Source organism: Dermochelys coriacea, chromosome 19 (assembly GCF_009764565.3).
Source record: "Dermochelys coriacea isolate rDerCor1 chromosome 19, rDerCor1.pri.v4, whole genome shotgun sequence".
Lineage (NCBI taxonomy): Eukaryota > Metazoa > Chordata > Testudines > Dermochelyidae > Dermochelys > Dermochelys coriacea.
Window position 1 is genome coordinate 19849612 of NC_050086.2, and position 23300 is coordinate 19872911.

General features: G+C 47.0%; 1 protein-coding gene across 5 annotated transcripts in view; it reads right to left on the reverse strand.

Moving 5' to 3' along the window:
• ZMPSTE24 (zinc metallopeptidase STE24) overlaps nt 1–10039 on the reverse strand; it is a 103137-nt gene extending 93098 nt beyond the window's left edge. The window contains exons 1-2 of one of the 5 annotated variants that reach the window (XM_038377738.1): nt 9783–10039; nt 7696–7842 (exon numbers count right to left, since the gene is read on the reverse strand). In XM_038377738.1, the coding sequence (XP_038233666.1) occupies nt 7696–7842; nt 9783–9899 (264 nt within the window). In that variant the 5' untranslated portion in view covers nt 9900–10039. The remainder of the gene's footprint in view (nt 1–7695; nt 7843–9782) is intronic. The other 4 variants (XM_043506240.1, XM_043506239.1, XM_038377740.2 and 1 more) reach the window with 4 other exon arrangements.
• Between the last annotated feature and the right edge of the window lie 13261 nt (nt 10040–23300).

Genomic DNA, 23300 nt, shown 5'->3' on the forward strand with positions numbered 1-23300 from the left:
AGTATGAGGTACAACCTTGCATACTGCACCATGCAGGTACATGCCATCGTGTGTCTAAATAGTTTGAGGCATAACCGAGCAGTCGTTATTGGGGGGATCGTGACCTTGGAAATCAGGTCTGATATAGCTTGAAATTAGGCTTCCGGAAGAGAGGCTTTGGCCTGGGTTAAGTCAAGCACTGCCCCAAAGAACTCTATTCTCTGAACTGGGACTAGAAATGACTTTGGTTGACTCTGAACTGGGACCAGAGTTGTCCGTTTATCAACAGACCCAGCAGATGGAAGGTGGCCAGTACTGTACTGATGCTGTGCTGCACCTGAGCCTGTGACTGACCTTTGATCAGCCAGTAGTCAAAGTATGAGTAGACTTACATGCCTTGATGCCTGAGGATGGCTGCTACCACCGCCAAATATTTCGTGAAGACTCGTCGGGTTGCCAATAGGCTGAAGGGAAGAGCAGTGAATTGGTAGTGATACTGATCCACTAAAAACTTTAGAAAAATCTTCTGCGACCATGGAAGATAGAGATGTGGAAATAAGCATCTTTTAAGTCAAGGGCGGCATACCAGTCTACTGGATCCAGGGAGGGAATGATGAAGGCCAGGGAGACCAGGCAGAACCTCAATTTCTTGAAATATTTGTTGAAAAGATGCAAGCCCAGGATAGGCCATAGATTTCCCCCCTCCCTCACTCCCCAACCCTCAGGATTAGGAAATATTGGGAGTAAAAACCCCTTCCCTTTCAAATCCTGAGAAACCTCCTCTATGACCCCCAAAATAGGAGGGCTTGCACCTCCTGGACGGGAAGCAGCTTGGTGAGAATCATCCCTGAAGAGGGATGGGAGTGGAGGGAGGGGTGGATGAAAACTGGAGAACGTAACCTACAGTTACTGTACTCAGTATCCAGTGGTCCGATGTTATATCTGACCACAATGGGTTGAAGGGCGACAGGCAGTCCAAAAATAAAAGGGGAGATAGATCTGGAGTCAAGACTGGCATATCGCCTCGGACGTACCTTGAAAAGGCCTGCCTGGCCCTGTTGAGTTATGAGAGCCCGTTTAGGAGGCCTAGGTAGGAGGGAGGCGTTGGCGACACTTATATCCCTTCCCTTTTCTTTTGTAGGGCTCCTACTTGGGAGATGCTGCAAACCCGAGAGGCTACTGGGGCCTAAAGTGCTTCTGGAAGCTGCAGGTGTAAAAGGCCCAAGGAGCAAAGGGTGATGCTTGAGTCCTTGAGGCTGTGAAACTTTGAGTCTGTCTGTTCAGAAAACAGGGAGGAGCCCTCAAAGGGGAGGTCCTGGATGGACTGCTGCACTTCAAGAGGGAGGCCACATGATTGCTGATGACTGCCGATGCAATAGCACTGGCTGCTCAGTCAGCCAAATACAGAACCGCCTGGAGGGAAGTCCCGGACACAGTCCAGCCCTCCTCTAGGATGGCTGTGAAAAACTCCTGCCTTGACTCCTAGGGCTGTCTCTCCTTAAATCTGGACAATGAGTCCCACAGATTAAAATTGTACCTCTGCAGTAGGGCCTGCTGGTTGGAGATATGTAACTGGAGGTCACCTGTCGTATGAGGAGAGATTAATAAAACTGGGAATTTTCAGCTTGGAAAAAAGGCGACTGAGGGGGGATATGATAGAGGTCTATAAAATCCTAAGTGGTACAGAGAAAGTAAATAAGGAAGTGTTATATACTCCTTCTCATAATACAAGAACAAGGGGCACCAAATGAAATTAATAGGTAGCAGGTTTAAAAACAAACACAAAAAAGTATTTTTTCACGCAACACACTGTCAACCTCTGGAACTCCTTGCCAGAAGGTGTTGTGAAGGCCAATACTATAACAGGATTCAAAAGGGAGCTAGATAGATTCATGGAAGATAGGTCCATGAATGGCTATTAGCCAGGATGGGCAGGAATGTTGTCCCTAGCCTCTGTTTGCCGGAAGCTGGGATTGGGTGACAGGGCAAGGATCTCTTGATGATAACCTGTCTGTTCATTCCCATTGGGGCACCTGCCATTGGCCATTGTCAGAGGACAGGATACTGGGCTTGATGGACCTTTGGTCTGACCCAGTATGGCCATTCTTGTGTTCTTATCCAAACAGGTCCAGTCTCTTGGACTCTATTTTTGTGGGTAGCACTCGACTGCCTGTCTGTCCCACTCATTTGCTGCCAACATTACCAGAGACCCCAGTGAGGGGCAAGGGGGGCAAGTAAAGGTACTTGAACCCACTGGTTGGGACATAGTATTTCTTTTCTGCCCTTTTTGAGGAGGGGGCAGAGAAGGAGTCTGCCACAGTGTTCTGATGGGGCCATCGACCGCTTCATTAACAGGCAAGGCCACTCTGGAGGGAGCAGCTGCAGCCAGGATGCTGATTAGGCTGTGTGCAGACTCCTTAAGCTTCTCAACTTCCAGGCCCAAATTCGCAGTGACCCTTTTCAGGAACTCCCCGTGGGCCATGAAGTCGTCCTGCAGGAGTGGGTTACTAGGGCCTACAATAGTCTTGACTGAGGATGACAAGGAGGCGGCCTGTGCCGGAGGAGGGACTTCCTCCAACTCCTCCACCTTCCACCACATCCACTGGGGCCATTTACCAGGATTGGTACTGAAATCAGGGTCCAGTGCCAGACAGGAAGAGAAAGTAGTTTATCTTTCTTACACCACTGAGTATGAGCATTGGGAAAGGGGGCCCAGTATCAGGGGAAACCCTGAAGGATTCCAATACTGCTACTGTATTAGCCAGTGGCCAGGCACCAGCAGGAGGGCTGGTACCCAAGTGACATGGATGTTGAGGTTCTTGGCACTGATTCAGAGCAGCTCGGCTCTGAGGTTGGTCTGAGGGCCACCTTCATAAGAATGGCCTTCAGCCAAATGTCCCTATCCTTTCTCGTGCAGGCTTTGAAGTCTCTGCAGGTTCATGCATCCGATGAAGTGAGCTGTAGCTCACGAAAGCTTATGCTCTAATAAATTTGTTAGTCTCTAAGGTGCCACAAGTACTCCTTTTCTTTTTGCGAATACAGACTAACACGGCTGCTACTCTGAAATCTGCAGGTCTGGCATTTCTCTTTAACGTGAAACAGTTTAGGCAGCAGGTCACCAACTGGCATCACCTTGCCACACGAGGTACACGGATTGAAGCCTAGGGATTGGGGCATGCCCAGCCCCTGGGGTGAAAAGTCCCTCAACAACAGGGATAACTACTAACACTACCATATACGCTAACTCTAAGAACTATATATGTAAACTACAATAACTATACAACATACGTACAGAGAAAGTCCAAACCATTGGGAAAGAAGCCTTGCGGCAACAAGAGGGGCTGTTTCAGCAACCGTCCTGGGTGGTAAGAAGGAACTGAGAGGGCATGAGGCCAGCGGCTCTCTTGCATGCGACTCCAGAGAGCACCAGAGCCAGCCCAATGGATACCACTGAGGGAAAAATCTCCAGCAATTGTGCACATGGCATGCACACACCTAGCATGGAATGGACATGAGCAAGCATTCAAAGAGGTTGATAGCAGGCAGGCAGATTGCTAGAGCTATAAGCGTCCTTCTTGTGGCAGCCCACAATTCCAAGCATGAGGGAAAACTGAACATGCCAATATCCCTTAGGTGGGTTCATGACCATCATGTTACTTCTGAGGATTGGGGAAGGTCGGACACACCAGCATGCCTCTGACCAGTGAGATTCACAATCTGTGAATGGCAGGCCCCAGCTTAGAGCCCCTGATTCAGGGCACTGCTCAGCTGAAGAGCTGTGAGCTCTGCCTTCCACACACTAACTGATTTAATGCAGTGAGATGGCCTCACGCTTTTCCATTAGCATCCCTACAAGACAAAGGGTACGTCTACATGCCAATATCCCTTAGGTGGGTTCATGACCATCATGTTACTTCTGAGGATTGGGGACCATCATGTTACTTCTGAGATCCCTTCCTGACCTACACTGCTGTGATTCCAAGGTAATGGAGTGGCTAATGAGGATTGGGGAAGGTCGGACACACCAGCATGCTCTGCCTTCCACACACTCTAACTGATTTAATGCAGTGCGATGGCCTCATGCTTTTCCATTAGCATCCCTACAAGACAAAGGGTACGTCTACACTACCCGCCAGATCGGCGGGTAGTGATCGATCTATCAGGGATTGATTTATTGCGTCTAGTGTAGACGCGATAAATCGATCCCCGATCACTCTGCCATCAACTCCTGTACTCCTCCACTGCAAAAGGCGGAAGCAGAGTCAACAGGGGAGTGGCAGCAGTTGACCATGTGCCGTGAGGACACGAGGTAAGTCGACCTAAGATACGTTAACTTCAGCTACGCTATTCTCGTAGCTGAAGTTGCAAATCTTAGAATCATAGAATATCAGGGTTGGAAGGGACCTCAGGAGGTCATCTAGTCCAACTCCCTGCTCAAAACAGGACCGATCCCCCCCCCACGCAGTGTAGAGACTAAAAAGAGGAGATGAAGCGAAGCCTCCAAGTTTCTGCATAGAGAAAACAAACCTGGAGAGGGGCTGTTCTGACTGAGGCTTATATTATCAGGATGAGGTTTCAGAACTCCTTGCTTTTTTGCTTCTAGTAGGTGGTGCCATAATACCATCTGTTCATTAATCCACTAGTGTAGGATGGGAAAAAAAAGAGAAATAACAGTTTAACAAATTTTTCCATTTTTTTCTGTTTTGGTTTTCAAAATTAGGACAATTTCTAAAACTCTAATCAGGTCTGTAGTTGGTAAAAAAAAAAAAAAAGTTGTGTGTCAAACAATTTTACAATCGGCTGCAAAAATCCTAATTCATGTACCATGAACATGAGTGTTATATCAAGAACTGTAAAATACATGTATACACACGAACATAAAATGCAACCTGAAGTTCACGAAAAGCACTGAAGAAATACAAGTTAAGATGGAACTTACTTTCTTAACTCTGTTCCCTTGTGTGTATATTTTACAATAGTCTAATTATATGATCTTATAATATTTCAACCTGATGCTCTTTTCCCAACCTTGTTTTGTAATTGGTCAGCTTTACATTCTCACATAACGGTACATGATCATAACTTTAATAACAGATACATCATATAAGCTGTTTTCCACACCTTGCTTTGGAAATAGCTACACCTCTGAAGGGCGTTTGCAACCTATGATTAATTTTCTAACTTCTAATTAAATTATTCTGAAAACTAAACTCCCACCCCATAAAACTGACATTAAAATGTAGGTATGTTTCTAGTTTAACTGTTAATGTTATTTTAAAGGAGTGTTTTAAAGTACAGAATACAAAGGAAACAGCAAAAATATACTAAAAAGATACAGGTTTCAGAGTAGCAGCCGTGTTAGTCTGTATCCGCAAAAAGAATAGGAGGACTTGTGGCACCTTAGAGACTAACAAATTTATTTGAGCATAAGCTTCCGTGAGCTACAGCTTATGCTCAAATAAATTTGTTAGTCTCTAAGGTGCCACAAGACCTCCTATTCTTTTTAAAAAGATACTTAATATTCTAGTTACAGAACTTTAATTGATACTACATATGAAAACTGATAATGCCATATCACATTTTATTATAATGCATTTATATCAGAGGTGGGCAAACTACGGCCCACAGCTACATCCAGCCTGCGGGACTGTCCTGCCCGGCCCCTGAGCTCCTGGCCGAGGACACTAGTCCCCAGCCCCTCCCCTCCTGTCCCTCCTCCCCTGCAGCCTCAGTTCATTGGGCCACCAGCACTCTGACCAACGCTCCTGCCAGGAAGCACAGCAGCATGGCTGGCTCCGGCATGGTAAGGGGGTGGGGGGACCCAAGGGGCAGCCAGGGGACGGGGGGGATTGGATGGGTCGGGGGTTCTGAGGGGGACAGTCAGGGGGCGGGAAGTGGGAGGAAGCAGATAGGGGGCGGGGGCCAGGCTGTTTGGGGAGGCACAACCTTCCCTACCCAGACCTCCATATAGTTTTGCAACCCCGATGTGGTCCTCAGGCCAAAAAGTTTGCCCACCCCTGATTTATATGTTGCTTACATTTTACTGTAGTATTTTGTTGTGAATATCATTCGCTACTTTCCCACCATAGCAGATAGCTAAGTTCCCTGTAAGCTGCGTGGCCACACAGCAACCTATTTAGCGCCATGCAGACACTCAGTGAATCCGCCTGGGGACCTGCCCAGCCAGGGACCAGCCGGGGGAGGGGCGCCCCTCCCCTGGCCCCAACCTAGCCTGGTCCCCAACTCTGCTGCAGCCCAGACCCAGCTGCAGTGGTGCAGACTCAGGCATGGGCCGGCCCAGCCCAGCCTCAGGTGCAGCTGGGGCGGTGCAGACCCAGGCTAGGCCAGGGGCCCCTCCCCCAGCCCAAGCCCAGCCCCAGATAGACTTGCTGGGGCCAGGGAAGGGGCGCCTATCCTGAAGCTCAAGTGCCAGAGAGGGGAGAGGCACCTTTCCCCCAGCCCAGGAGCTGCTGCAGGGAGAGAGAGAACTGGGGGGAGTCCTCTCTCCCTGCCATAGGCCAGGAGCACCCTCCTGCACCCCAAGCCTCTCATCCCCAGCCCCACCCCAGAGCCTGCAACCCCAGCCAGAGCCCTCACACCCCTGGACCCCAACCCTTTGCCTCAGCCCTGAGCCTCCTCCCACACTCCAAACCCCTTGGCCCCACCTCCACCCCATGAATTTTGTTATGTGCACCAATATGAAGGTCATGTGTGACACATCACCTCCATATTGGTGCACATAAAATTCATTCCTCACATGAGTGAGAAAAATTAGAAGGAAAACTGGCAGACAGTACTACAAAATGCTACCATGAAAATTTATAGTGTTTTCTACATACACTTAAAAAATAAATCATGTAATTTAAAGACTTAAATAATGCATGCACACAAGGGGACAAAACTACAGTTGCAGATTCAAACTTTTGCATTACATTTTCTAGGTTTTTTTGTTTTTTTTTTTAAAAAGGAAATAAATACAAATGCACACATACTGCCTGGGAAAAGAAAAGAGGGACAATGCAAAATCATAACATAAGATCTCCAAGTCTAGCAGGCTTACATGCTGAGGATGAATTACTACCAGATGAACATGGCACCTATCTGCATGCTGTACTAGCAAGGAAACTACCCAGGGCAGTTTACAAAAAAAATAGGCCCTTGTTATGAAAGTGTTGGTAGAGCACTTTAAATCTGTAGATATCCACTTTATAACCGCGGATATTTGCAAACCATTTTTGTAGATCACAGATGGAGGCGGATCCAAATTTTACATCTAAAGCCCTGCAAATCCTCTGATATGCACTTTATATCTGCAGATATCTTCAGCCACTGATGCGGATATCCATGGATCATTTCTGCGGGTTGTGAATCGGAAGCAGATACAAATTTTGTATCTGCACAGGGCTCTGTGTCAGCACAGTGACTTTCTTGTTAACATAGAGAAATCATGTTCTGCTGTGTTCGCACTGACTAAATAAAAAGTATTGACAGTGAGATAGCAATCTTGGTGCAGAAACTCACTTTTTTGGCAGTGACAACATAACCCAAAGTGAGAAACCTTATTAAAGACTGCACTCACAGTATGAGGCTTATAAGGCATGCCACAGCATTTACCCTGGAGTTGTATAGCTATATTTGAAGGATTAAATATAAAGTATTTTACATTCAGATTCATGACAAGTATTGTATAAATTATACAGCAGCTATGGTACTTACAGTGCCCTCTAGCTCAGAATATAGGCCCGACCAAAAACTGAAAGTACTTTTGTCCAGTTGGTACAAACGAGACTTTTCAAAGGTTTCCGAATCCATGATCTGTCCTAATTCCCATGGAACATGTGTTGTTGTTCTATATACCTTCCTCTGAAAGAGAAAAAGACATAATTGATATTAACATGTTAGGGGAAGAGTCAAAATGGCTTTTGTAAAGGGATATCATGTCTCAATCAATTAGAATTCTCTGAGGGGAGTCAACAAATGTGGACTAGGGTGACTTGAACTTTCAGAAAGCCTTTGATAAGGACCATCACCAAAGGCTCTGAAGCAAGTAAGCAGTCACGGGATAAGAGGGAAGGTCCTCTCATAGATCAGTAACTGGTTAAAATATAGGAAACAAACAGTAGGAATAAAATGGTCAATCTTCACAATGGAGAGGAGTAAACAGAGTGGTCCCTAAAGGCTCTGTACTGGGACCAGTGTATTCATAAATGATCTGGAAAAGGGGGCAAAGTTTGAAGACAATTCAAAATTCCTCAAGACAGTTAAGTCCAAATCAGACTGCAAGGGGTTACAAAGGCATCTCACAAAACTGAGTGGGCACTATAGATACAAAATGATGGGGTCTAAATTAGCTATTACCACTCAAGAAAGATCTTGAAATCATTGTGGATACTTTCCTGAAAAACATCTGCTCAATGTGCAGCCACAGCCAAAAAAGCAAGCAGAATGTTAGAAACAGTAAAGGGACAGATAATAAGATATAGAGTGGCATTATGATATTTTCCTAAAACCATGGTATACTTTGAATACTGCATGCAGTTCTGGTCACCCCTCTCAAAAAAGATACATTAGAATTAGAAAAACTAGAGAAGAGAGAAGAGAAATTAAAAAGATTGGGATTGTTCAGCTTGGAAAAGAGATGACATGGGGGGATAAAATCATGAATGGCATACAGAAAGTGAATAAGGACGTGTAATTTAACATAACACACAAACCAAAAGGGGGAGGGGGGGTCACAGCAGATTTAAAACAAACATAAGTACTTCTTTACACAACACAGTCAGCCTGTGGAACTTGTTGCCAGGGAACATTGTGAAGGCCAAAAGTACAACTGGGTAAAAAAAGCATTAGATAAGTTCGTGGAGAATATATCTATCAATGGCTATTAGCCAAAATGGTCAGGGATGTAACCCCATACTCTGAGCATCCCTACTTCTGACTGCCAGTATCTGGGACTGGACAACAGAGGATGGATCACTTGACAAATTGCCCTTTTCTGGTCACTCCCTCTGAAGCATCTGGCTCTGGCCACTGTCAGAAGACAGTATACTGGGTTAGACAGACCACTGATCTGATCCAGTATGCACATTCTTATGGTCTAATAAAATTCTATATTTGATTTGATATTTTAATTTCAGTGAAGATGAAACAATATCCAGTACTAGGTTTCTGTGATTATTTATGTATCAAAGCTACATGGCAACAGAATCTATAGAATAACTGTTGTTCTCAAAACCCTATCAGATAACAAATGTAAAGCCGGAGTGATTTATTATTTCAGAGACCAGAAGCTGACATTGGAGTTGCTTGTCTATTTGTTCCACTTATTTTAAAACATTTTTAAAAAACGGTTTATGAAGATCCCAGGAATGCTCTCTCTCACATAGCATGACTTGGAGAGCCATGGTGATGACTGAGCAGAATCTAGACAGAAAACCAAATTCTGCCCACCAATCCCACTGACTTCACTAGTGGTACCTTCCATTCAGGCAAGGCCTAAATAATGCCATAAGCCAGGGCTTTAATATCGTATTCGGGAAGGGTAATTCTTAGAGCTCCGGGTCCTCCCCATTTCCACCTTTCACCACATGCTAGCAGCTTTACGGGCTTCTCCCGATTTCCCGCGCCAGGAGTTGTGTGTGCTCCCCGTTCTCCCCTCCAGAATCGCCGCCGCCGCCTCCTCGGTCCCTGCGCTCCGCACTCGGCAGGGCACGAGGCGGACAGAGGCGGCCGCAGAGGGACTTCACCGCCCGCTCTGCCCCACACCAGCTGTCCTGTGCTCCGACCCTGGGCCCCTCCCGCACCTGCCGACGCGCCAGGAAGGCCTCCCACAGGTACACGACCCAGGAGAAGAGCAGCACGGAACAAAAGATCCGTTTCTCCATGGTCAGCTCAGCCCAGAGCTCTCCCGGCAACGCCATGACGGAACGCTCCACCCTCAACCGCTGCCACCTCGTGTCCTTGCCGACTTCCGGCCCGGTATCACTGCAAAACCCGCCCCCCCGGCTTCCGGCCCGGCGTCACTGCAAAACCCGCCCCCCCCGGCTTTCGGCCCGGCGTCACTGCAAAACCCGCCCCCCTCCCGGCTTCCGGCCCGGCGTCACTGCAAAACCCGCCCCCCTCCCGGCTTCCGGCCCGGCGTCACTGCAAAACCCCTGGCTTCTAGTCCGGTGTCATCGCAAAACCCGTCCCCCCTCCTCACCGGTTTCTGGCGCCAGTGTCACTGTGAAACCCACCCCCGCTGACTTTCGGCCCGGCCTCACCACAATACTGTTTTAAAAAAAAAAAAAAAAAAAAAGGGACTAAAACATTTGTATCACCATCTATTGGATACTGCAGAGAATACAGTCAGAACCGGGGAGCTATTCGCTATCTTTTAGCCCTCTGGAAAAATATAAAACCATTGCTTGTAAAGTTTGCAGGGGACACACAGATTGGTAGAGTGGTAAATAATGATAAAACTAGGTTAATTCTACACAGCGGTCTAGATCGCTGGGTTCATTCAAGCAACATGTTTTGTTTTGTTTTTTTAATATGGCCAAATGTAAGGTCATACATCTAGCAACAAAGGTTATCACTTTCAAAAGTGGCCCATGTGATACAAGACCCACTGATTTGATGCGTTTTTGAAGAATTTACCCAAAGAGTGTAGTGTTGAAAAAGGACCCTGGAGGCTCCAGTCCATTAAAAGTACGATTGGTGGTACAGTGGGGCCCAGGGCTAAGGCAGGCTTCCTGTCTGCCCTGGCTCTGCACAGCGCCCGAAAGTGGCCACCAGGTCCCTGTGGCCCCTAGGTGTCCAGGGAGGCTTCATGTGCTGCCTGCGCCCCCAATGCCAACTAAGTAGCTCCCATTGGCTGGGAACCATGATCAATGGGAGCTGCAGGGGCAGCACGTGGAGCTCCACTGGTCACCCATGCGCCTAGGAGCCTGTGATGGAGCAGAGCCCCACTCCCTGAGAAAAAGGGCTGAACCAGGCCAAAGAGGCTGCATGGACCTGCAGCCAATCAGTGAAGGCCTGGGGAGAGCCAATCAGAGTGGGGGAAGGGGCAGCCAATCAGGACTGGGTTAGGTCCTATATAAAGGCTGCCCAGCTAGGGAGAATGAAGTCACTTCCTGGCCAGTAAGAGAGAAGGATTAGTTTCTGATGAAAGGAGTAGTACCCAGAACAGTGCTGGGCAGGCATGGAGGAGCAGATAGGAGCTCTAGCCCATTACCTGCCAGGCTGCAGCTCTGGGTTAGGATTAGGGGTATAGGGCCAAAGGAGAAGTGGCCTAGGGAAACTGAGCAGGCAAGAGGGGAAGGAAGAAGGGTAGAGGGTTCCTGGGTCAGGGCCCAGAGTAATGGGTGGGCTTAGGTCCTGCCCCCCTTTGCACTGCACCTGCCATCAAGGAAAAGAGCTGAGACAGACAGCGACTGGCCCCTGAGATAAGGGGCTAGACTACAGGATTGTGGTTAGACACCAAGGCAGGCGCAGACAGAAGGACTGCTGTCAATAACATCCTCCCCAGAAGGGAATGAGACTGGGGCAGTGTCCTGAAGCAGATGTGGACCGTCCTGAAGAGGATGTTGCTGAGCAGGATGCAATGTGGGTCCCAGGGCAGCAGAGCAAATGATGGGCTCAACGCCATGGGTCAAGGGTGCTCTGCAGCGGTAGAGAGCTGATTCCTGGAGCGGCTGACAGAGGCTAGCAGTGGTGAGTCAAACTCCATCACAAGGCTGCAGGGACCTGGTGGCCACTTCCTGGGAGCTGTGGTAAGCGCTGCTGGGACCCTGAAGCCTGAGCCCTCTCCTGCACCCCAAACCCCTCATCCAGCTCTACCCCAGAGCCCACACCCCCCAGCCAGAGCCACCCCCCTCCCACATCCCAACCTCCTGCCCCAGCCCAGAGCCCTCTCCTGTGCCCCAAACCCCTCATCCCCCAGTGCCCACATGCCAAACCCCTTGTCCCCAGCCCTGGAGTCCCTGCCTGCACCCAAAATCCCTCTTGCAGCCTGCATAAGCTGCATGTCTAGGGGCCTCTGCTGTTATAGCTATAGAGGCATAGCTGTATTGACAAAGCCTTTAGGCTAACCCTAAGAAGGAGACAACAGATGGATACAGACAGATGGGGAAGTACAAAGAAATAATAAGGCAATATTGTCTAAATAGACAAGGAAGATACAGGGTAGGGGAAGGCATATACATACAAGCAGGGTGAACAATCTGATAGCAGTGAATGTGACATCGGTGCCATGATTTTGGAGGGCATGGGTTTAGTTAGGTGGGAATCAGCTAAATTGAAAGAAAAGGGGAGGAGAGGCTAGGAGGTGTGTGTGTAGTGAAGCTGAGCTGAAGAGACTTAGAGGGAGGGGAAGCTGTTTGAGCAAACACCTAATCACAGGGCAGAGAGAATATATTATTTTGAATAATGTCCAAAGGTGGAGAAAGGTCCCTGCTTTAGCTATTTTGGTTTCTACTGGCTGGAATCTCTAACTGCCTGCTTTCTGCAATTCTTCCTCAAGGCCATCTGACAGGACAAGGAAGAGAGACACTTTCCAATCTATTAAGCTAAGGAGGGTATTAAATAGCATCTACTAATATTTTAAAATGAGTGGGCCCTGATAACTTGCACTCAAGAATCATAAAAGAGCTGGCTCAGATCTCTAGTTTACTGGTGTTAATTTTTAGTAAATCTTGGACTACCACGGAAATTCAAAGGTTTCAGAGTAGCAGCCATGTTAGCTAGAATGGTAATGCTGTGCCAATATTAAAAAAGGGCAAGCAGGATGACCAGGGTAATTAGACTGGTGACCCTGACATCAGCCCCAGGCAAAGTAATAGAAAAGCTGATAAGGGATTCAACTGAAATATAATTAAAGGGTGAGACTATAATTGATGCCAGTCCACAGCTACAAGAATAAGCTGCTACAAGCCGGTGTAACAAGTGGTATCAAAGCTCTAGAAAAAAATGCAAGAAGGTATGAGAGCAAGGGGAGGTACTGACTAAAGGCATCATTTATACCAATCTTTAAGAAAGGATCCTACCAATCCAAATGATTTTTTTCAGCTGCTCTACTTTGTTTCCTAAGCACAGCACTAAAAGTATTGCCTTGTCACCATTAACTGAAAATGGTGTGGCAACAGCAGACCATAACATTAAGATGTATGAATTAACAGGATGAGGTTGTTGTTTTAATTTGCTGTGTGGAATGTTGATGCACAACCAAGAAAAATGAGTTAGCAGTTTGACCTTAGTATATAGTTGATCTGTTGGCAGGAAGACAAATGTGGACTGATCAGATAAAGGTCACTCCAGCATTGCAGGGAAGGGTCAGTCAGGTATGCTCAGTGCAAAACTAGGTAAGTCACTAGACCATAATAAGAAGAGTACTTGTGGCACCTTAGACTAACAAATTTACGTGAGCATAAGCTCACTGTAGCTCATGAAAGCTTATGCTCAAATTAGTCTAAGGTGCCACAAGTACTCTTTTCACTAATACAGACTAACATGGCTGCTACTCTGAAACTAGACCATAAACAGATCAGAATACTCAGGCTAGTGGTGCAACTGCTGTGATTGACAGCTGGCATTTAGCAGTTATGATTGGTCTATAACAGACTAATCAAAGAGGCTCTAAATGTGATTGGAGGATAGAGTATGCTACTTTCAAGATTGGGAATCAAACCAATCTGAAATGGTCTAGTGGCTGATAAACTGAATAAGAGATAGGTAGTCAGAAGGCAAGTCAGTCCAGGTAGGGAACTAGGAAAAGACTAAGCATGCTAGCTATAGTGTAAAACAGATACAGACATAGAAATTGGATTGAGTATCTTTGTGAATAAAGATGTTTGTTATGAATGGTGTCACCGACTGATCACCAAATGCAGTTTGCTTAGTATTGCTCTAACTAGATGTTTATCGTTTGGGTAATTTTAACTCTTACCCAAAGATTGTGTTAAGGAATTCATTTTATGTTTAGATTAATTGTTGTAACAAGACCCTTGGGGTGCAGCCTGGAACTGCTGTGCCTCAACTCTCCAGCAGGGGCTGTCTCAATGTTTTGAGTGACAAGCAGCAAACCCGTCCAGGCATGGTTATCACTCAGCACAACAGCATGTGGAGCCCCACAACCAGCTAGATTGAATGAATGCCCTCAGAGCCACTCATGAATCACACAGAGAAAGGCACCCACCAAATCCTCCCGGCCTTGTATCTCGGGAATGTAACATCTTGCACTGCTCAAGACCCTTTCTTAAGCAATGCAAATTTATTAATTGGTACATCACTTCATCAATGGAAAGTGGATTTACACCAGCCTTTGTAAACATGAGCAGATTTACCAAACACTTCAGACAAACTTGTTGGTAAACAGATAATAAAACAAGTTTATTCACTACAGAAGTTTTTTAAGTGATTAGGCAAAAAGTCAAAGTGGTTACAAAGAGAAAATATAAGCATGCAGTCTAAACTCTCAACCCTATTAGACTGGGAAACTTCTAGATTAAGCAGTCTTTCCTCACCCCACTGGATATTGCAGTCCATAGTACACAGGTTTCATCCTTGAAACCTGGGCAAGTCCCCTCTGTTGGAGTCTTCACTCTTAAATGAAGAGCAAGCTGTCCTTAAAGTTTTTTTTTTAAGCAGATTGCTCAACTGGGAGCCAATCACGCTCTCTTGCAAGAAAAAACAAATTAACAAAAAAAACAGAAGCCACACCCCCAGAAAAGCCCCCAAACAAGAAACATGCTACCTAAAGAAATGAATAGGCAATACATGCTTACTGGGAGCAGGCTTGGCAACATCCTTGTTGCTTGCAGCATAGGTGGGGGAAGGAGAATTGTTTTATACCCTTAGTCCATGTGCTTGGAGAGTCCAGGTATGTGGGCCTTCCTGAGTCACAAGGTGAAACAATACCCCAGTGTGTATCCTGTGAGTCCCTGAATTGTAACTCCTCTGCTGGACAATGGCTGGTGATGTCTGTTCAGCGCATACCTGGGCATTGGTTACCACCCTTGTCATGCTCTCTGGAGACCTAGTATCTGGGTGCTTCCCAGACTCTCAGCATATTTGTGACAACCATACAAAAGTCTCATAACTTTGTATGCATTATAGATATTAAAATAGAACTGACTTTCAGCAGATCATAACCTCTCCCCTAATACCAAACATGGCATGCTTTATATGGAATATCACAATTTTATATAAATGAGAAATATAGAATCACAGAACTGGAAGGGACCTCAAAACATCATCTAATCTGGTCTCCTTGCAATTACCCTGCACTCAAGGCAGGACTAAGTATTATCTAGACCAGTGTTCTTAACCTTTACTGCAGCCTGCACCCTTTTGGTTCTCTGTCCTCACACCCATTATAAAAAAATTGAAGTAGGTCAGTTCTTTAAACCTAGATTTGTTTCTATATTACAGTAATTGTTAAATTATAAACACTTAGGTCTGATGAAACAAAGTAGTTGTACTTAATTTGTGTTTGATTTACCTTCTAAAAAAATCTTGCACGTCTCACACCCCTAGTAAAGAACCACTGATCTAGACCATCCCTGACAGGTTTGTCCAACCTACTCTCAAAAATCCCCAACGATGGGGATTCCACAACCTCCCTAGGCAATTTATTCCAGTGCTTAACCATTCTGACAATTAAGTTTTTCCTAATGTCCAACCTAAACTGCCATGCTGAAATTTAAGCCCATTGCTTCTTGTCCTATCATAGAATCCTAGAATATTAGGGTTAGAAGAGACCTCAGGAGGTCATCTAGTCCAGTCCCCTATTCAAAGCAGAATCAACACCAACTAAATCATCCCAGCCAGGGCTTTGTCAAGCCAGGCCTTAAACCTCTAAGGATGGAGATTCCTCCACCTCCCTAGGTAACCCATTCCAGTGCTTCACCACCCTCCTAGTGAAATAGTGTTTCCCCAATATCCAACCTAGACCTCCCCCACTGCAACTTGAGACCATTGCTCCTTGTTCTGTCATCTGCTACCACTGAGAACAGCCTAGCTCCATCCTCTTTGGAACCCCCTTTCAGGTAGGGGAAGGCTGCTATCAAATCCCCCCTCACTCTTCTCTTCTGCAGACTGACTAACCCCAGGTCCCTCAGCCTCTCTTCATAAGTCATGTGCCCCAGCCCCCTAATTTCTGTTGCCCTCCACTGGGCTCTCCAATTTGTCCACATCCCTTCTGTAGTGGGGGTGGGGGGATTAAAACTGGACATAGTACTCCAGGTGTGGCCTCACCAGTGCCGAATAGAGGGGAATAATCACTTAACCTCTAGGAGCATTGCCAGCAGATCGAGGGAAACAATTCTTCTCCCTCCTCCTTGTAACAACCTGTTATGTACTTAAACTTATGTCCCCCCGTCTTCTCTTCTCCAGACTAAACAAACTTTTTTCAATCTTCCCTCATAAGGTCATGTTTTCTAGACCTTTAATCATTTTTGTTCTCTAGACTTTCTCCACATCTTTCCCAAAACATGGTGCCCAGAACTGGACACAATACTCCACTTGAGGCCTAATCAGCACAGAGTACAATGAAGAATTACTACTTGTCTTGCTTACAATACTCCTGCTAATACATCCCAGAATGATGTTTGTGGTTTTTTTGTTTTTTTTGCAGCAGTGGTACACTGACCCCCAGATCCCTTTCCACAGTACTCCTTCCTAGGCAGTGATTTCCCATTTTGAAATTGTTCCTTCCCAAGTGGAGTACTTTGCATTTGTCCTTATTGACTTTCATCCTATTTACTTGAGACCATTTCTGCAGTTTGTCCAGATCATTTTGAATTTTAATCAATATAGAGGTAACAGGATGCTGTCCCAAAGTATAGAATGTCACAATTGTATCAAGGAAGGCTGGTTACACTAAATAAAATACTTTGTTTTGGAAGAATACTGCATGTGTGTCATAGAATCATAGATGATTAGGGTTGGAAGAGACCTCAGGAGGTCAATCAATTATATCAGAGGACTGCATTGGTGTCCTCCCAAAGGCAGAAGGTTTAAGCTATAGTAGGATGTTTGTTCCCTAAGTTTCCTGCAAAACCATGGCAATTTCTCTAAAGCTGCCCCCCTTTTCACCTTACAAACTCAAATAAATGAGTCAACTGATGGGAACCTCTGATAAATCCAGGAAGAGGCAATAGGTGAGCTATTGTGCTGGTAGCCTGGGTCTGTTTTGAGGGGATAACAAATTATAAAGGTATAAACTTATTCTAAAATTTAGTTGGGGTTGGTCCTGCTTTGAGCAGGGAGTTGGACTAGATGGCCTCCTGAGGTCTCTTCCAACCCTAATCTTCTATGATTTGATACTGGCAGAAAAGCATAATGGAAGTAATTCACAAAGAGGCCTAAATCTGGCCATAATCTGTTTTTAATGGACAGGGTATCAAGGCACAGCCAGGTTGTGGAGTCATCTGATATGGGGACTTGGTGGCATCTCTGCATGCGCACTTCAATGTTTTGCTGCTGAGTGAAGCAGCTGGGATAAGAATCAGCATCTCTAAATTGGAAGTCTTGGTCCTCTCCCAGAAGGTGGACTGCTCTCTCCAGGTGAGGGCAGCAGCTGCCCTTAGTGGATGAATTGAAGTATCTAGGGGGTCTTGGTCATGAGAGATTGACTGACTGGTGGTTTGGTGCAGTGGTGACAGCGATGCAGGCACTGTAACAATCCATGGTGGTGAAGCAGGAGCTGAGTTCTCAGATGAAGCTCTTAGTTTACAGGTAGCTCTACCTCTCCATCCTTGCCTATGGTCATGAACTTTGGATAATGACCAAAAGGATGAGATCGCAGGTACAAGTGGTGGAAATGAGGTTTCTCTGCAAGGTGGCTGGGCTTGCTCTTTGAGAGAGGGTGCAGAGATCAGCTATCTGGGAGGGCCTCAGAGTAGAGCCACTACTCCTCCAGATTGAGGAGCCAGTTGATGTGGTTCAGGCACCTGATAAGGATGCCCCCTGGGAGACTTCCATTGGAACTATACCAGGCACGTCCCACTGGGCAAAGGCCAACTCAGGACCATGCTGAAGGGATTCTCTCTCCTGGCTGGTCTGGGAATGCTGGGGAATCCCCCAGGAGGAGGAAAAGGTGGTCTGGTCCTCCCTATTCTCCATGCTGCTGCTGTGACCATCCCCAGGAAAAGCAGCATTATGGAAAGATCTTTTGGCGCTCCAGATCAGACCACTGCAATTATAAAATTTGGTGTAAAATATTTAACACTTAGGCCATTGCTGCAGTATCTGTTGTCTTTCCCTCCTCATTTAATAATGGTCTTATCTTGTCCTTGGTCTTGATTATGTATTTGTAAGATGCTTTCTTGTTACCCTTTATACCCCTAGCTAGTTTAATCTCATTTTGTGCCTTAGTCTTTCTAAATTTGTCCCTACATGCTTGTTTATATTCATCCTTTGTAAACTTAGTTTCCACTTTTTGTATGACTTTTCAGTTTCAGGTCACTGAAGATTTCCTTTCTTACCATACTTCCTTGCTTTCCTATACATTGGGATAGTTTGCTCTTGTATAACATCATGTATCTGAAACTGCCCAATTCACCTGAACTTTCTTCCCATAGCCTCACTTGTTAAATTCTGCCTTCTTGAAGTCCACTGTCTTTATTTCATGATCTTTCACCCAAACTGCCTTCCAACTTCAAATTCTCAACCAGTTCGTTTGTCAGAACCAAATCCAGAATAGATTCTTCCTTGTCGCTTTCTCTACCTTCTGTACTAAAAGATTGTCTCCAATGCATTCACAGAATTTTTTTGGATAATCTGTGCCCTGTTTTTTCCCCAACATAAAACAACCACCAACTTGGTTTTATGGGGGGAAAAAATCTCGTTAAACCTGATTTCATTCTTTGAAGACAGTTTGAATAATTGCATAAATGTAATACTTAGACTTTAAGACATGGCATTCTGGTCACAATTAGCACTATTGATAACGTTATCAGGCTTGTGAATTGGCTGCCATCTCAAAGTAGTTTTCAATGGGAAACCATAATCAAACAGGGGTGGCTTCTAGTGGGATTTTTTCAGGGATCAGTACTAAAACCCAATGTTGTTCCACATTATCAACAATGTGGAAGTAAATAAACTTGATAAAATTGCAGATAAAGAAGACAGGGCAGTCATACAGAATGAGCGCTTATTATCCTAGGCCCATTCAAACAAAAGGTAATTTAATACAGCCAAATGCAAAGTTATACATTGAGGAACAAGGCACCCAGGCCAGACCTACAGATTGGGGGACTGTATCCTGAAGAGCAGTGACTTTGAAAGGGATTTAGGGGTTATAGTGGACAAACTCAACATGAGCTCCCACTGATTCTGTGGCAAAAAGGGCCAATGCAATCCTTGGACATGTGAATAGGGGAATCATGGATAGGAGTAGGGAGACAACTTTGCTTTTGTATATAACATTGATGTTTGATACTAGAATCATTTGTATGTGAATGGTGTCCACATGTTAAAGGTGGAGAAGATGCAGACAAGTAACATGATTTGAGGGCTGGAGAAAATGCCATCCAATGAGAGGCTCAAGGAAGTCAATCTACTTAGTTTACCAAAAAGCAGGCCTAGAAGTGATTTGATTTGTGTGTAAGTGCCTCCACAGGGAGGAAAATACTAAAGGGCTACTGGAAGCTGAAGCTAAATTCAAATCAGTAACTTTTTTTTAAAAAATGCCCTCCCTGTGGACCCTGCTGCCATGCACAACTTCTCTAGTGCACATTAATCTCCCCCCCCCCCCCCACTTTGAAATGGGAATAGATGAAAACACAGAACTTTTAGCATGTGGCAGCAGGGTCCACAAAGACAGTTAATGCATGACAGACTAGCTTCGTGTGCACTAACCATTCACCTAGCCAAGCCTCAAGACTGGATGTCTGTCAGCAAGGTATGCTTTACCCATACACATTTTAGGGCTTGTCTGCAATAGAAATTCCTGTTTAACTATGTTGCATTACATCCCTCTGTGGATGCTCTTATACTGGAATAAGAGTTCCTTATTTCAGATTAGCTTAATTGACTTCCAAAGTGAATTAAACTAATTCAAAATAAGGCTACTCTTTTCCAACATAAGTGTCTACAGTCACAGAATAGAATTTTAAAACAAATATTCCCCCTCTCTCTCATTAGGGCAGATTTAAGGTTTTTGGGTGCCTTAACTGTGCTTTTCTTACTTTAGTCTGCTTGGATTTCTTTTTAGTGCAACTAAACTCTGAATTTCCAAAGCTTATGCATAAGTAGGGATAATTGCATCTCTAATGGAATTTACCTTAATTTACTACAGTACCATCAGCTACTGTGACAAAGTTCTGAGCCTGTAGTGGTGGGTCCCACGCTTCTAGATGGATTCAGTGGCCTCAAACTCAATAAGACCCCAATGTGACTTCCCTTTCTCAGTGTAGCAGTAAGAATCAGTTTATTGAGTTACTTTCATCACAGACCCGTATGGTAGATGGGAAGGGGGTTAACCCCACAGTCTGTTGCTTCACAGAGCTCTATGGGTGCGGTTCAGCCTGCTGTCTGGACTGAGTCCTGCTTCCCCTCTCAAGGGGATCTCTGTAGAGTATGCGGGGAACCCAGGCCCACCCTCTATTCTGGGTTCTGGCCTAGGGACCCTAATGGTGGCAGCTTTCCCTTCATCACTGACATTGCTTTGATTCCCTGGGCCACTTCCCCTTCTCCCAGCTGTACCCTTACCTCAGGATTCAGCACTGCTGCTCCTTTCACCTGGGCTCTTGAGAGAGAGAGAGCTGGAAAGGAGAGCTTTTAAGCAGTTTGAGTGGGACCTTAATTGGTTCCAGCTCTCTCCATTAGCCTCATGGGCTTAACTGACCCTTTGTCAGTTAATTGGGGTCAGGTGCTGGCATTAGCCTAACTACCTTAACTAGTTAATTGGCATCAGGTGTCCAGATTGGCCTGGAGTAGTCTTTGTTTAGCTATCCAGGGACCTGCTTCTTCTGCAGCTGCTCTCCTGTCTAGGGTTCTCTGCTCTGTGTCCCCATCTGGTTCCCTTTGTTTAGCCCTGTGATCTCACTCCCATCCCTGTTATATCTTTAGTTGTCCCTCGTACTTAATTGAGATCCTGGCCCTTGTGGATCCTCCCCTTAGGCTGAGGGAGGTCCTTTAGTAGAGGGCTGACCCTCCTCCTCCCCAGCCCACAACTGCTTCTGCTCAGGCCATAGGGGCACCTCCCACAGCGTCCCTAGACAAGCGGGAGAGCCCCACCTCCTCTGTGAGCAGTCTGGCAGGGCCTCTGGAGGAGGGTGCTGCAGGATTACTGCTGGGCATGGGAAAAGGCCTGCCTGGGGGAGTTTTCCCTCCCTCATGCCACCCCACTGCCACCTCCCCAAGTTCCCATTCTCCCACCCCTGTTCACCAGTCCATCGATGATACCATGGAGGGCTGGGTCAGAGTTCAGGGAAAGTGGTGCAAGCAGAAGGTTTGAGCTCCACTCCTCCCATCTGAGGCAGAGGCCCCTCAAAAGACCAATAAGGGGGCCACTGACACCGAGCCTTCTGTCTTGCTGCCAGGGAAATTCCATCTGCTGGAGCCAGCTGGGGATGATGTGGCAGCAATGGAGGGTAGCACTGCCCCTCCTCCAGAATCCCTCCTCGAGGGGGGCCTCCAATAGAGCCCATGCTGTCCCCTTGCCACCTAAGGCCCCTGCGAGCCCTGAGGCGAGCATCACTTCAGGCATCGGCAAAGAAGTCCCCGTGGGGGGGGGAAGAGTGATCTTTCCTCCATTTTTGAGGAGATTGAGGCCCTGGGTCTGACCCCAGTCACCCAGGGGGAGGGCGACCCTCTGGCAGCAGGCCTCAATCTGGGCAACCTCACCCCAGCTCCCCTTTCCCCATGCTCCCTTCCCCTAAGCATTTTTCCTGCTACCGCTTCTGAGGGACCCCTGGACTCCTCCAGCAACCCAGCCATGGATGGCACCCCGCTACCGGCCACCAAGCCAATCGAGGTGGCGGCCAGGACCTGAGTTACCACGGGTATCCCTCGTTGATGCAGGGTGGCCAACATCCTTCCTAGGTGGGGACCCCACTGCCTCCCGTCCATCTGATGATACTGTAGCTGAAACACCTGCCCTGAAGCCTAAGCCTGAGCCTGGCATCAGTAAGGGCCCCCTTCCCATTCCACAGATCCCTGAGCCCAGCCAAGAGGTGCCACGCCCCAGTGGCTTGGCTGCTAGGGCCCACAATCCCACTTCCGCACCTATCCCCAACCCCCTGGGATCGCTCACAGATTGTTGCACGGCCCAATGGTGTCCACAAGCATCCTTGCTGGTGAGGATCTCCCCCCCCCAGCCCTCCCTATGGCACCCAGGGCTATAGGGTGGGTCTCCGCAGATGCCAGGTGCTCCCCTTCCTTCAGGAGGGGGGTACTCGGTGGCTTTCCTGCAGGAGACCCGTACAGATCTGGCTGCCGAAGCCAGTTGGTGGCTGGAGTGGGGGGACAGGGTTTATTTCAGCCACCTCACAGCTCGTACGGCTGGAGTGGCTACCCTGACTATGGCCTGAGGTGCTGGGGGTTGCCGAGGCTGTGCCAGGCCGCCTGCTGCACATCCAGGTCTGCATGGAGGGGCTGGAGGTCAATCTCGTCAATGTCTATGCCCTGACATCAGGCCCAGAGCGGCTGCGATTTTTTTTTTCAGCAGGCGTCTGCCTTCCTCAGCTCCTTGGATCCTCATGACCGTCTGGTCCTGGGCGGGGACTTTAACACCACCCTCAATGAACGGGACCACTCAGGGGCCGAGCAGTGTCTGGCTGCCACAGACATCTTCTGCGAGATCATTGACCGTCACTCCCTCGTGGATATCTGACGTGACCACCACCCAGATGCCATCTTGACATTCACCTTTGTTCAGGTGAAGGCCCATCGGTCATGCCACTCCCACTTGGACTGCATTTACTTGTCATGCTGTCACCTTTGACGGGCCCACTCTTCCAGTATCTGACCGGCCCCATTCTCGGATCACCATCTGGTGACTGTGACGGCCTCTCTCAGTGCCTTCTACCCTAGCCTGTTCTCCCCAGATCCAACCAATCCTGACACTTGTAGAGTGCTCTGGGACAGGCTCCCAATGGTCAGTATGGGCGACTGTGACTGGCTAGAGCCAGGCCAGCCCTAACTTTTTTTGTTGTCCTAAGCAGTGAAGCGCCATCAAAAAAAAAAAAGCGGCTGCCAAAGAAGGAAAAAAATGAAAAAGCTGCTGCCGAGAAAGGGGGGAGAATGGGGGGGGGGGAGCTGGAGTCCTGCCCCAAGAATAGCTGAAGTACCACCCCTTCTGATTTGCCATCCCAGGCACCAGCTTCCTTAGCGGGTGC